The following is a 15681-nucleotide window of genomic DNA, read 5'->3' on the forward strand; positions in this document are numbered from 1 at the left end:
TGCTTTAAAAATAGGGTCTTTTTTGGCAAGGTAATAGTAGGGTATAAAAATGAAAATTGATGGAGTAATAAAGAACTTAAAAAAATTTTAAAGTGACAATAGTAAAAACATATCTAGGAATTTCTCTGGAGCTGTTGTGGGCAGTGCGGTGTCAGTTCAGTTTCAGATAGTTCCTTGTTCCAGCTTGTACTTGTTCTCAAGGTCTATGGGCCCCCTCCAATGCACGGTCAATATCAACTACAGGATTTTAGTCTGTTGCACCTGTTGCTTCCAGAGCAGTTCCCTCTTCTTTGTTTATTTTGGCTTCCTCTGTCTGCCAGTCTCTTCAGTGTCAAATTTCTGCCCTGACACAAGGAGGCAAAGGTGGTCCCTTATTTAGGTTCAGTTGTGTTGTGGGGAGGGAGGGACACTGCAAACAAATGTTGGTGCCATGTGTGGGGAGTGCTTGCAGTGTAGGGACCGCACTGGGTTTGTTTGCCACATACCAAGGTGGCGTGTGCTCCCCACGTCTACACTGCTTAGGCTTCAGGGTGCTCTGCAAGGGCACTGTCCCAGGTGGGCCCTGCATTTTGTGCCCTTCCCATGTCGAAGCTGCTCAGGTTCTTGGGTACTCTGCAAGGGCTCAGACCCGGTTGGGGTGTGCATTTTGTGCCCTTCCCAGGCCTGAGCAGCTCAGGTGACCGGGTGCTTGGAGAGCGCCCTGTCCCAGGTTGGCCATGCGTCTTAATCACCTCCCTGGTCTGGCCACTTGGTTTCCCGAGTGCGCCATGAGAGCACTGTCTCAGGTGTGCCGTGTGTCTCCTCGGGGGAGCCGATCTCAGGCTGCTACACTCCTGGCAGATGTCAACCGTCCAGGATTCCAGGAAGACATGGATAGCAACTGGGAGCCTGCTCACAGTTTGGTGGAAGATGCCGTCTCTGGGGCCGAGATTGCAGCAGCCCTCGTCTTCTGGCTCTGGCTTTCACAAGCCTCCCTCTCTGCTTCCAGCTGGGGAGGGGCCTACATGCAGCCAGCTAACCCACTCCAGTGTTCTTGCCTGAGAATCCCAGGGACAGGGGAGCCTGGTGGGCTGCCGTCTATGGGGTCGCAGAGTCGGACACGACTGAAGCGACTTAGCAGCAGCAGTAGCAGCAGCGGCTCTCTTTTCGTATTCACTCAATCCTTTGTTCTGTGAGCATGCCAGGCTGTGCATTACAGCATTTGTGGCAAAGTTTTTTTTTTTTCTTCTCTCTGGCGATCCCATGATTTGGGTTGCTATCTCACATTAGCTCCCTCAGATCATCCTCAGGGAATTCAGGTCCAGTTCTTACCCTAAGGACTGATGATGCAACTCCCGCCTCCCTGGTGGGGGACGTGAGTCTCTGGGCTACTTCTCCACTGGCAGTTGTGGTTAGGCATGTATTCTGTGGTTTTTTTTTTCTCTCCTGATTATGTTGCCCTCTGAGGTTCCAAAACTCCCCACAGACCTGTCGAAGGGTTTCCTATTGTGGAAACTTCTCCTTCACAACTCCCTCCCCAGGATGCTGACTTTTGTCTTTTTTTTTTTTTTTCTATTTTGTCCTACCTCCTTTTGAAGAGAACAGGCTGCCTTTCTGGGTGCCTGGTGTCCTCTGCCAGCATTGTTTTGTGGAAGTTGCTCAACATCCAAATGAGTTTTGATGAATTTGTGGGAGAGAAAGTGGTCTCCTGTCCTATTCCTTCACCATCTTGGGACCACCCCACAGGCCTAGGTATTTTTCATGGGCCAACAGATTGGTGTGTGTGTTGTAAAACACAACATGAAAACAGAAAATTGAAAACACTAAAGTTTAAGTTACATGGCTACAGAATATGTAATGTTAACCTCATTATTTTATAATTTTTCTCAAGCTTGATCAGAATCATCTGGGGTTGTTAAAGCAGATTGCTTTCTATGCCAGCATATCTGACTTAGTTTGTCTTGGTTGGGTCCTATAGTTTGCATTTCTAACAAGTTCCAGGTAATGCCAATTAACCTTGTTGGGCCAGAGACTGCACTTTGAGAACCAACAATCTGAGAATGTTGATTCATGTTTATTGGCTTGAGCACCTAGGTAGTTAGTAAGTGAATTAGGAAATCATTAAGTGAATTAGGAAACTCAGCAAAAAGGGCAATTTGAAATGACTGGTAGAAAGATGATGAATCTGGCTTTTTCAAGGAAACAGAAGAGTCTACAGAGTCAATAATATATTTCAGTAATATGCAAATGAAGCTAATTCTTAACTGGACAGGTGAGAACTGGTGAAAGGTAAAATACAACATGCTGTTCTTTCACTATAGTAAGTGGTAGACAATACATTGGCTATGTGAGTCATCTAATCTTACATCAATTCCTAGTACAGAATAACCCCTGCAGGAGGAAACTGGCAACCCACTCCAGTATTCTTGCCTGGAAGTAATCCCATGGACAGAGGAGCTTGGTGGGCTACAGTCAATGGGGTTACAAGAAGTTGCACACGGCTGAGTGACTAAGCATGATCACGAGGCTGAGTACAGAATGCGCAGGGGACACACTAATGTGAATAAGAGTGTCTGCCTAGGCTTACTTGTATCAGTGTTCCAATTCAGAAGTTTAAAATGAATATTTTCCTATTTCTAGTGACATTTCCAAGCTTCCTGGTTCAGCCCTGTTCTTATGCACTGAAGTGTCCCTGGATAAATGATCTCTGTGACACTACAGATCACTTTATGAAATTTTCATTTAGGAAATATGGCAAATGACAGATGGTGGCAAATAAAGTGTAAATGACACCTCTGGTGTACATTTTCTACTCAGAACATGCTAAGAAAAAAAAAAACTGGAGAAAGTGATGTGATTGATCTTTTAAAATTTAAATACCTTTAACAATTAGTTGACTAATCGTGGCTCCTTATAAATTCTAAACAATGGCAAGGGTCTAATTTTCCTCATACAAATCTTGATTCCAGATGACTCCAATTAATTATTTAGTATAGATTATCTTCCACATGAGGACTCTGAATTGAAAGATTCCAAACCCTTGGCAATTTTTCTACTAAAATCATAAACACATATTTGTTCCAAGCCCACTCCTTTCCCTTGCTACAAGCACTATCATAGACAACTGATCTCTTCAAGGCTGTACCCTTTGCGCTGACATTGTTTGGGATTGTATCACATCAGTAATCATACTCCAATCATCCCAGCTCTTTGATGCTCTTGCTATTAGTGCCTGTGCTCTTTGATCACAGCATCAATCAGTTCTCTCAATTCATCAGCCAACTCCTGACCTTCTTCTCTAGAGTCAGAATTCTGTGATGCATCATCTAGCCCCGCGGTACTCAAATGCTCTGTGGCCAGTAGCATGGGCATTGTCTGGGAACTTGTTAGACATGCAGACTCTGAGGGCTCGCCAGACTGGCACTTTAGAATCATCTTAACAAGATTCCTAATGATTTGTATGCAGATAAGGCGGGCTTCCCTGGTGGTTTAGACTGTAAAGAATCTGCCTGCAATGTGGGAGACCCAGGTTGGATCCCTGGATCTGGAAGATCCCCTGGAGAAGAAAATGGCGACCTACTCCAGTATTCTTCCCTGAAGAATCCCATAGAGAGAGGAGCCTGGCAGGCTGCAGTCCATGGGGTCACAAAGATTTAGCGACTAAAAATAACAACTCTCTGCAAGAGTACTGAACTCAGTTATTTACAAATACAGATAGAAACCATGGGTCACAGGAGAAACTTGGACACACTTGAAATTTGTGGAATAAGGGAAGGACTAGTTGGAAGGTGAACAGGAATATTTGAAAATGGTTTCCTTGTAATCAGCTGTCTCTTCCCCCATCTTCTTCACCAGACTGAGTTGTCAGGGTTGGGATGTGTGTCTCATGCACACAGAATCCTCCGCCAGGCATCTTGCTTATAACATACACACTTAATGAATTTGGGGAATAAAATGGTTTTAAAGCATTTCTCAGGTATGATTAAATAAAATGGCAGTCTGAAGCATATGAATATTGCCAGCAGTTCAGATTATACCAGCAAAGGGGTGATGTTAATACCTGAATGCCAGATACTCAATCAAAATTAACCATCAACTTTCACCATTAGCCATTATCAGTGTTTCTCTGGTTACAGATACCTTTCTTAATACCCCAGCTCCATTAGAGAAGAGAAATTATGCAACTACTTTATAAACTGATTTATCAAGAGTCCTGCTTTTCTCTGCATAATGACTAAGTGCCTTACAAATACTTTCTCTGCCGCTTACTTGTAGAGTGATAGAACATTAGCTGGAGATTTAATGTCACCATGGTTGTGATTTGCATGTGGATGAAAAGTTAACATAATGCAGAACTGTGAAATTAAGCTGGTCGACTATGAGCAGCAGTCCTGCTAAGATCCATTCATCTATCCTCATTATTTCACCCCATGGCTTATTGTGTTTGCTGCTTTCTTCCATTACTCACAAAATTGTCAAATAAGTCCCAGAGGATTCACTGGCACATGGCTTCTTCTGGAAAACAGTGTTTGCAAAGCTTACATAATGGGACCGATGAAGCCAACATGTGAAAAAGCCCAATGTTCTCTTGCCTTGTTAACTGACCCTCGGCTTCAGAGGGAAGAGGGTGAATCTGGATAGGAAACAGAATGAGAAAGCAAATTATCAAGGGACTGTCTTGTATTTTTTTCTTACTTTAAATGATGCCTGTAAGAGTCGAGAATACATGAGACTTTATGACACAGTCCACAGTGGGAACTATCTTGGGGAAAAAGAAATGGCACAAAACTGATTACTCTAGAGTATGGGAAGCAGGGGGTCAAAGGCTTTTTCGAATGCAAAGTGTAGGAAAAAATAAACTACTGTGGGTCAATTGCAGGAAATGAATTACTTCTTCAAGTTTTGTTTGCTCATGAGATTACAACTGTGGTGCAACTGAAAGTGCATGTTATTGTTTTTTTTCTGGTAGGAAGATGAGCCAGGAAATGGTAAACCAGAGAACAAAGCTAGCTGCTTTATCAATTGAAATGTAATCTTGTGAAGAGGTAGGGGGAATGCTCCACACATCACTTTGGAGTCTCTGGGTGGCCTCTGCAGAACACCGTCCTCTCCACAGTCCTGTGCCCACATCCAAAGATGAGGTGCCCTCATCTCTACCTTCATTTGATCAAAGGAGCAAAATAAAAATAACTGAATTTAGCCTTAGTAATATAAGTCATTCAAACGATAGACAAGGGGAATGAAGGGCATTTTAATCAGAGGTACAGGGAACAAAATATAACTTGGGGATGGAAACAAGTATTTTATAATTTGGCAAATTCTGGTGTGCTAAGTGACACTAAATGGCCGAGTCATGAAAGGAAGTAGTACAGTCATGCCAGGTGACTGAGCAGAACTCCTTTCCAACCTCTGTACACACATTTTATAATCATGCCTCATTTAATCTCCCCCTCCATTCAAAGTACCCTTCAGAACCGGTCAGCAGGGAAATCAACTTCTAGAATGAGACTTTTATTAACCACAGGGTGGTTTCTCATACGTATGGGATGGTTAATATACTGCCCTACTTGAAGCCTAGTAGATTCTTCTTAATTCTATTAATGATCAGATTTTAAAATGTCTTTCTCTAATAAATCTTTATATTCATAAAGTACTTCAAATCTTGTTTGACTCAACAATGAAGAAAAAGTCAGCAGCAAGTTCTAGGGAATGAGTATAAAGAAAAAGCCATCATTTACCACTGAAAGAAAATATTTCTTAAGTTTAAACCAGAGCAAATAAGAAGCACATGACAATGTATGGTCGTAATAAAATTTTATTGAGAACCAGTATGATAAATCCTTTATAGAACATATAAATACATACAATTCCAGCCCTTTCCAATAAATGGCAATGTAACATTGGCGTAGGATTCCTGAATATCCCAAACACTTTGTTTTGTACCTGTAGGAGAGAAACAGTTCTTCTACAGCTTAACAACACAGAAGTGGGGTGCTCTGACCTATTTAGAGTGGGCAGCACTGGAGACAGAATTCGGCATGGATAAGGGAGGACTACAAATGAGTTCAAGTGGCTGAAAGAGTAGATGAATAAATATTCACTCTTCTCATCATGTATTTCAAACTCAGTCAAGAGAAGGCAAGGCATTATAAAATCAGACACAAATTAACTCGAGGACACATGAGCAAAGCATATCTCTCAATTAAGTTATACAGGGACACTGTAATAAAAGAGAGAAAATGGCCACTTTTACCTAAAATTCTACCTACCGTGAAGGCTTTTGATGCCAAATAATTGGAACTGACATCAAAGATGAAAAGGGAGTCAAATGACTCTAAGGATTAAAGGCTGACTTCTTGATGGGACCACAGATCAATAGGATTGATGTAAATAATGGATGTGACATTCACAGAAACACATGGGAGGATAAACGGATACTGCCTGACACAGTTTTACGGTTCTACTACCTAGTTTTTACATAGAGATCAAAGATACTACTGAGTTTTCTGGAAAGCAATTTTGAGAAATTTTTCATTTTGTTTTGCTTTTTTAACAAAGAGAAAAATATCTGAGGGAAAAATGATATAACAGAAACAGAACTGAAATGATGCCTCTTCCTTTCAAAACTAAGAAAACTAGTATAAAATTTCAGTTTCTACCATGGTGTTAGGTTATTAGTTTGAGTTTTATACCCTTTGCCTGAGTTTAAAAGCCAATCAAACTTTCTGAGCTAGTAAACAAAAACAAACAATGGCACAAGTATAAAATCTTGCCTGTTTAATAACTGATAACTTAATCATGTCAATATTGATAAATTTGCTAATGGATGACAGTAGCTAAACTGCAATCCAAATACAAACAAGAATCTTATTCAAAATGTTCTACTCCCTGCCTTGATGTCTTCCTGGTGCAGTGAAGTCACTCAGTCGTGTCCAACTCTGTGACGCCATGGACTGTAGCCTACCAGGCTCCTCTGTCCATGGGATTTTCCAGGCAACAGTCCTGGAGTGGATTGCCATTTCCTTCTCCAGGGGATCTTCCCGACCCAGGGATTGAACCCAGGTCTCCTGGTTTGGAGTTAAACTAATTAAGATGTTTGGTGAAGCACTGTGATCACTGTCCTCTAGTTAGTAGGAAGTGTTTTCTGTTCTTTTTCCCTTGGCTAGTAAATACAGTAGCTAAAAGTGCAGGTAGAGTACATTTAACTAAACCATACGGGCTCTATTCTTTCAAGCTGGACACCCATCCAAAAGCAAATTAGCTTTACAGTGAATGCTGACACCTTTGACCTGAAACGCTCATGCTCACGAGAAAGGCAAAGCTGGCCCACAGCTTACCAGCAGCACTTTAAAATCTGAGAGGCACAAGGTTGTTCACACTAACACAAGTCACAGAATAAGCTAATCCTGGGAATTGAGCCAGTGGACTGTGTCTTAGATCCCACTGTCATTAGCCTTTAAAGGGTCAGGTAGTTTCCAACAATATTAGCTATTTTGGTGCTACATGGAAAATAATAGGGGATTTCTACCCACAGGAACCAACATACACTCAGTGGGAATTTGGTTCAAAGTTCCAGTTAAAAATAGCATATTTTTATGACTGAGTTGTGAAATAGGCACATTTAAAATTCTTAGACCCTGTTTTTTAAAGTGGCAAAATGTTTCAAAATCAGTCGATATACATAGAAAAGATGAAACAAGCCTGGGAAAATCAGCAATGGAAGAAGGAGGGATGGGAGCTGATAAGTCAAAACATTGGTACAGAATTTAAAGCACCAGGAATTCTTCACCTACCATATAAATAAGCAATCCTGAGGGCTCAGAAATTGATAGTGTTAAAGCCTAGAGTATGCAAAGAGACAAAAGCCATTTGTTCTAAGAACGATCACTGGGTAATACTGTCTCAATAAATGGCATTTCTATCAAAAGCTTAGCGATTCTGCCATATAGCATCCCTCCCCCTCTTTAAACAAGTAGAATGCTTTACTATTTAGTGAAAAGACCAACATCTAGATAAGATAGGAAGGAAAATATCTTATGGCTTGTATCAAGCAGGCAACACTTTACAAAGCATAGTCTTTTCAAGATAAGTAAAACACAAGCTAAAGTTTAGAAGGTCAGTCAGAAAGGGTGGACTCAAATCCTGGGTCATATATATTCACACATAGAAATCTCATTTCCTGATCTTACTAATTCCAAAGAAGAAACACATTTATATTAAGTAATTCCAAAACATATTAGCTTATCTGGAAAAAACAAACTTTTTGTTAGCTTATCTTGAAATAACTATTAAATCATAATTTTCGTATAACGACCATCCCATTTTAGAAGTTTTTGATAAAGGCGTTGGATTATAGAGCCTGAATGCTCTCCTAAAAGGGGTAAATTTGAAAGTATGTTTAGCTCTAGTTTAGATAAAGATTGTGAATTTGAAAAATGGTGTTTCGGTCCCTAGCCAAGTTGACGGCTTTTTCAAATTTTGTCCCCTTTCATAACCACTTAGAGAAAAGCAAAGTCATAAAACTGTTATTAAAATACTAAAGAGAAGAGGTAGAGGGCAATATCAAATAAGAAGCATGTTTTTATCTACATTTAGTTTCTTTTAAATATTTTTAGAACAGTAACAGATGATTATATTCATAGCTTAAGTAAGAATACAATTGCCCCTAAGTTCTGAAATATATACATATATGCCCTCAAAATACTATACATATCACCTACCCTCCCTTTAAGAGAAACTGAAGTTACTTAAGATTTCCTTGGATATTTTAAAATAAAAGTCAATAACAAAAAGGAACTGAACTAAAGACATATTCTGAAAAAACAGTCAACTAAACTACACACAGAGCTTGACTCTATTGTTGCTTTAGCGAAGGTTTGATAATAGAGGTGCATGCAGAGGTGCAACAGAGGGGGAACTTTCCTTTTACAGTTCAAATGCAGGGAACCTGGCTTTTGTGGGCACTAGGAGATCAGCCAAGAAATATATTGTTCCAGCCATTCCTGAAGGAAAAGAAAGAGTCAAAAGTTATTATATCAAAAGATGGTATTTTTTATAGAGTGGCTTCATTTTGCAGATAAACAACATGATGATATAATTTATATGATTTAAATGAAGTAGGTGTCTGTTTTTATATGTTGCAGCTCATTAGAGGGGATCACTAGTAAGGTGCCCAGCCTCTTTATGCAAGTAGAAGACAGGAGGGAGAGTGGAGCCAGACTGGTTTAAGGCCCGGCCCTACCAGCTACCATATGTGAGCTCCTTCATCATGGCCTGACTTACCTCAGGCCATGAGCCTCAGATATCTCATCTATGACATGAGGATAATAATACATATTTCTGATGAGATAATTTATGATGACAATCTACAAAATGACTAGCATGTGCCTGGCTCCATAAACAGCAGTCATCATAATTGCTACTATTGGATCCACGGTGGTCTGGGTGCTAATGGATTTTTAATACTGAGTTATCATATTAGGAAATAAAGAAGTAGTTTAAGAAATAACTATAAAATCAATTTGCTGATAAAATATAACATATTACTAAGGAGACAAGTGGATGCTGATATTATCAGGCAAATAAGTAATGTGTGGAAAATACCTTCAAAGAGGGAGAAGGGGGTGTCCGGTGTCCGGCATCCGTGTTCTCCATAATCTAAGCACCATTCAGCAAACTAAAATGAGACCAAGTTAAGTTATTGAAATGATTTCTTCTAGAGACTCCCAAAAGTTGACAGAGGTTGTCTCTAAGATTTACTCTGAAAAGACAAAAACTATTCTCAAGGCAGGGAAAGGGTTTAACCCAGAGAAATGGATGGTCTAAAAAGAAACTACAAAGCATGGGAGGAATTTAATGAGTTTCTGAGTCACGTCTCCAGGGCTATCAAAGAAGAAAGGAACAAAACCACCTTACAGCTCCCAGCAAACACAACATCCCCCGGCAATGCTGTTGAGTAGCATTATGTCCTTTAAAAAAAACAAAAACAAACACCTAATTCAGTTGAATGGTTTTTCTTAAACTGTGTTTGTTCTATAGACTTATGGTTTAAAAAAAAAAATGAATTAAATCAGATTAACCAGAGCCACTACGATAACCTCCTGGGCAAAGGTGTGCTCTGTTTGACGGTCCTGAACCCTACCTTACAGGCCCTGTACAGGTACTTAGCATCCTGCGTGAGCTTGTACAGTGACAGGAAGGCGTAGGCATTCCCTGCAGTGCCGTGGCACAGCCCATACCCCTTCTTCAGCAAGCCATACTGCCAGATCACGTCCGCACATTGATAGGCATCATTGAGATACCGTTCTTCTTTGAACACCTGCAGAGTCAAGGGACTGAGTTTATTATAAGGGATATAAAAGATACTTCTATTGACCTTCCTTCCTGATAGGAGAGAAAAGAAGATGGGAAAAGGGAAGAAGAGAAAGGGAGGTCACTTAGTAAGAAAGGGTAAAAAATTCAGAGACAGAGATATGTCATATTGGTGGGGAAAAATTACAATAATTCATTAGCATTTTTTTTGTTTTAAAATACATAACTGGACATGACTTTGTCCATATGATCTAAGTTTTATATGCATGTGTGTTTGTGTTGTTGCTGTTTTTTACTTGCTAAGTCTTTTTGGACTCTCTGTGATCCCATGGACTGCAGCCCACCAGGATCCTCTGTCCATGGGATTTCCCACATAAGAATGCTGGAGTGGGTTGCCATTTCCTTTTCCAAGTTATCTTCCCGACCCAGGGATCAAACCCATGTCTCCTGTATTGGCAAGTGGATTCTTTATCATGGAGCCACTGTGTTTGTATAACTGAATGTTACTGGTGAAGTAGCCTTATTTACTTGCAACTTGCTATTATCCTTAGTCACTTTGCAAAGGATAAACACTATTTTCTCTGTAACAATGATGCTCTTCACTATTAGGAAGTTTCTTATACCCTGGAGAAGAAACTGTTTATAAAATTGATTATAAAACAGTATACTTTGCAGAAAAATAGGGATACATCTTTACAATCTTTTGTGACCTCCTAACTCTTGATTAAAGATGTGAAAAATATACGTGTGTGTGTGTGTGTGTCTGTGTGTGTGTATTTTTCCCATGCCATGTAGCTTGTGGGATCTTAGTTCCCCAACCAGGGACTGAACCCATATCCTCTGCAATAGGACACAGTCCCAACCACTGGACTGCCAGGGAATTCCTGAGAAATATTTTCTGAGTAGATATTTTTAAAAGTAGAGCAAGACAGTTTAAAAAATTTTTGTATTATATTTGACTTTCTGAAGGCAAAATCTGACCTACTAAGAGCTTATTCAGACCATAAGATGCCAGAGACTATTTAGAGTCTATAAAATTGTAATTTGTAGAACACGTACCAATGAACATCAATACTTGGTTTACTTCCATTTTCTTCCCCTCAAATAAAAACCTTTGCTTCTTTGATTATGGCTCTGTCATAACATGCTTTTTTAGAAGTGATACTTGCATTTTAAAAATTATGGTGAAATATATGTATGAAAGCTACCATTTTAATCATTTAAAGTGGACAATTCAATGGCATTAATTATATCCCCTGTGTTGTTTCAAGATGGTGAAAGAATAGGATGGGGAGGCCACTTTCTCCCCCACAAATTCATCAAAAGATCATTTGAATGCTGAGCAACTTTCACAAAACAACTTTGAACACTGGCGGAGGACACCAGGCACCCAGAAAGGCAGCCCATTCTCTTTGAAAGGAGGTAGGACAAAATATCAAAGACAAAAAGAGAGACAAAAGAGTTAGGGATGAAGACCTGTCCTGGAGAGGGAGTCGTGAGGGAGAAATTTCCCTACAGTAGGAAATCCTCTCACAATCTGTGGGGAGTTTTGGAATCTCAGAAAGCAACATAACCCGGAGAAAAGAAAAAACCAAATAAACCACAGAAAACATGCCTAACTGCAACTGCAGAAAAGAACTTCCCTGTGAAAGGCTCTAAGTGAAAGTGAAAGTGAAGTCGCTCAGTCGTGTCCGACTCTTTGCGACCTCGTGGACTGTAGCCCGCCAGGCTCCTCGGTCCCTGGGATTCTCCAAGCAAGAATACTGGAGTGGGTTGCCATATTCCTTATCCAGGGGATCTTCCTGACCCAGGGTTGAACCCAGGTCTCCCACATTGCAGGCAGATGCTTTTACCTCTGAGCCACCAGGGAAGCCCAACCTAACACCTAATGCACAGTCTGGCCTGCTCACAGAACAAAGGATTGCGGGAATACCAAAGGAGAGCTAGCCCCATACACACTGGTCCCTGCCCGCCCCGAGGCAGAGAGGCAGGCTTGAGACAGAAGGCAAGGGCCTGCTGCAATCTCAGCCACAGAGATGGCATCTTCCACCAAACTGTGAGCAGGCTCCCAGCTGCTAACCAAATCTTCCAGAGATTCTGGATGGTTGACACCTGCCAGGAGGGTCGCAGCCTGACATCAGGTCTCCAGGGGAGACATACAGCACATCTGAGATGGTGCTCTTGTGGCACACCTGGGAAACCAAGTGGCCGGGACCGGGAGGTGATTAAGATGCACGGCCCACCTGGGACAGTGCACTCACCAAGAACCTGGTCGTCTGAGCTGCCCAGATCTGGGAAGGGCACAAAACGCATGCCCAACCCACAGAGACTGAGCCAGAACTGTGTCTGAGTGTCTCCTGAGGAGGTACGGGTCAGCAGTGCCCTGCTGCAGGGGCAGGGGCTCTGGGTGCAGCAGACCTGGGTATGGCATAAACCCTCTTGGAGGAGGTTGCCAGTAACCCCACCATAGAACTACCAGAGCTTACACAGGATTGGTGAAAGAGACTCTTGGAGGGCACAAATAAAATCTTGTGCGCACCAGGACCCAGGAGAAAGGAGCAGTGACCCCTCAAGAAGCTGACCCAGACATGCCCATGAGTGTCCAGGAGTCTCTGGCAGAGGCGTGGGTTGGTGGTGGCCTGTGGCAAGGTTGGGGGCACTGAGTGCAGCAATGCCCACATGGAACCTGCTGAAAGAGGTCACCATTATCTTCAAAACCTCCACCATAGTTTGGCCTTAGGTCAAGCAACAGAGAGAGAACACATCCAGCCCACCAACAAAAACTGGATTAAAGATTTACTGAACATGGCCCCACACATCAGAACAAGACCCAATTTCCCCCACAGTCAGTCTCTCCCATCAGGAAGCTTCCATAAGCCTCTTATCCTTCTCTATCAAAGGGCAGATAGAATGAAAACCACAATCACAGTAAACTAACCAATCTGATCACATGGATCATAGCCTTGAATAGCTCAATGAAACTATAAGCCAGCCTATAGGGCCACCCAAGATGGACGGGTCATGGTGGAGAGTTCTGACAAAAAGTGGTCCACTGGAGAACGGAATGCAAACCACTTCAGTATTCTTGCGTTGAGAACCCCATGAATAGTATGAAAAGGCAAAAAGATAGGACAGTGAAAGATGAACTCCCCAGGTCGGTAGATGCCCGATATGCTACTGGAGAAGAATGGAGAAATAACTCCAGAAAGGATGAAGAGATGGAGCCAAAACAAACACAAGACCCAGTTGTGGATGTGAAGGGTGATGGAAGTAAAGTCCAATGCTGTAAAGAGCAATATTGCATAGGAACCTTGAATGTTAGGTCTATGAATCAAGGCAAATTGGAAGTGGTCAAACAGGAGATGGCAAGAGTGAACATCAACATTTTAGGAATCAATGAACTAAAATGAACTGGAATGGGTGATTTAACTCAGATGACCATTATATCTACTACTGCGGGCAAGAATCCCTTAGAAGAAATGGAGTGGCCACCACAGTCAACAAAAAGAGTCCGGAATGCAGTACTTGTATGTAATCTCAAAAACGATAGAATGATCTCTGTTCATTTCCAAGGCAAACTATTCAACATAATGGTAATCCAAGTCTATGCCCTGACCAGTAATGATGAAGATGCTGAAGATGAACAGTTCTATGAATACCTGATAAGACCTTCTAGAACTAACCCCCCCAAAAATGTCCTCTTCGTTATAGGGTCTGGAATGCAAAAGTTGGAAGTCAAGAGCTACCTGGAATAACAGGCAAATTTGGCTGTGGAATACAAAGAAGCAGGTCAAAGGCTAACAGAGTTTTGCCAAGAGAATGCACTAGTCATAGCAACACTCTCTTCCAACAACACAAGGGAAGACTCTACACATGGACATCACCAGATGGTCAACACCGAAATCAGATTGATTATATTCTTTGTAGCCAAAGATGGAGAAGCTCTATACAGTCAGCAAAAACAAGAATGGGAGCTGACTGTGGCTCAGGTCATGAACACCTATTTGCCAAATTCAGACTGAAATTGAAGAAAGTAGGGAAAATCACTAGACCATTCAGGTATGACCTAAATCAAATCCCTTACAATTATACAGTGAAAGTGACAAAGAGATTAAAGGGATTAGAACTGATAGACAGAGTGCTCGAAGAACTATGGACAGAAGTTTGTGACATTGTACAGGAGGCAGGGATCAAGACCATCCCCAAGAAAAAGAAATGCAAAAAGGCAAAATGGCTGTCTGAGGAGGCATTACAAATAGCTGAGAAAAGAAGAGAAGCTAAAGGCAAAGGAGAAAAGGAAAGATATACCCATTTGAATGCAAAGTTCCAAAGAATAGCAAGGAGAGAGAAGAAAGCCTTCCTCGGTGATCAATGTAAAGAAATAGAGGAAAACAACAGAATGGGAAAGACTAGAGATCTCTTCAAGAAAATTAGAGATACCAAGGGAACATTTCATGCAAAGTTGAGCACAATAAAGGACAGAAATGGTATGGACCTAACAGAAGCAGAAGATATTAAGAAGAGGTGGAAAGAATACACAGAACTATACAAAAAAGATCTTCATGACCCAGAAACCACGATGGTGCGATCACTCACCTAGAGCCAGACATCCTGGAATGCGAAGTCAAGTGGGCCTTAGGAAGCATCACTATGAACAAAGCTAGTGGAAATGATAGAATTCCAGCTGAGCGATTTCAAATCCTAAAAGATGATGTAGTGAAAGTGCTACACTCAGTGTGCCAGCAAATTTTGCATATTGAGTCTTCATTCTAATCCCAAAGAAAGGCAATGCCAAACAAATGCACTCATCTCACAAGCTAGCAAAGTAATGCTCATTATTCTCCAAGCCAGGCTTCAACAGCATGTGAACCGTAAACTTTCAGATGTTCAAGCTTGTTTTAGAAAAGGCACAGGAACCAGAGATTAAATTGCCAAAATCTGCTGGATCATCGAAAAAGCAAGAGAGTTCCAGAAAAACATCTACTTTGGCTTTACTGACTATGCCAAAGCCTTTGTGTGAATCACAACAAACTGGAAAATTCTTAAAGAGATGGGAATACCAGACCACCTGACCTGCTTCCTGAGAAATCTGTATGCAAGTAGAAGCAAGTTAGAACTGGACATGGAACAACAGACTGTTTCCAAATCGGAAAAGGAGTACGTCAAGGCTGTATATTGTCAGCCTGCTTATTTAAATTATATTCAGAGTACATCATGTGAAATGCCCGGCTGGATGAAGCCCAAGCTGGAATCAAGATTGCTGGGAGAAATATCAATAACCTCAGATATGCAGATGACACCACCCTTATGGCAGGAAGTGAAGAGGAACTAAAAAGCCTCTTGATGAAAGTGAAAGAGGAGAGTGAAAAAGTTGGCTTAAAGCTCAACATT

The 15681-nt window shown here is 41.3% G+C and overlaps 1 protein-coding gene across 1 annotated transcript in view; it reads right to left on the minus strand.

Moving 5' to 3' along the window:
- Positions 1 to 5795: 5795 nt before the first annotated feature.
- LANCL1 (LanC like glutathione S-transferase 1) overlaps positions 5796 to 15681 on the minus strand; it is a 49892-nt gene continuing 40006 nt past the window's right edge. Inside the window, exons 8-10 of the mRNA XM_068967911.1 lie at positions 10121 to 10297; positions 9583 to 9655; positions 5796 to 8981 (exon numbers count right to left, since the gene is read on the minus strand). Coding sequence (XP_068824012.1) covers positions 8905 to 8981; positions 9583 to 9655; positions 10121 to 10297 — 327 coding nt within the window. The 3' untranslated portion in view covers positions 5796 to 8904. The remainder of the gene's footprint in view (positions 8982 to 9582; positions 9656 to 10120; positions 10298 to 15681) is intronic.

Source organism: Capricornis sumatraensis, chromosome 3, assembly GCF_032405125.1.
Source record: "Capricornis sumatraensis isolate serow.1 chromosome 3, serow.2, whole genome shotgun sequence".
Lineage (NCBI taxonomy): Eukaryota > Metazoa > Chordata > Mammalia > Artiodactyla > Bovidae > Capricornis > Capricornis sumatraensis.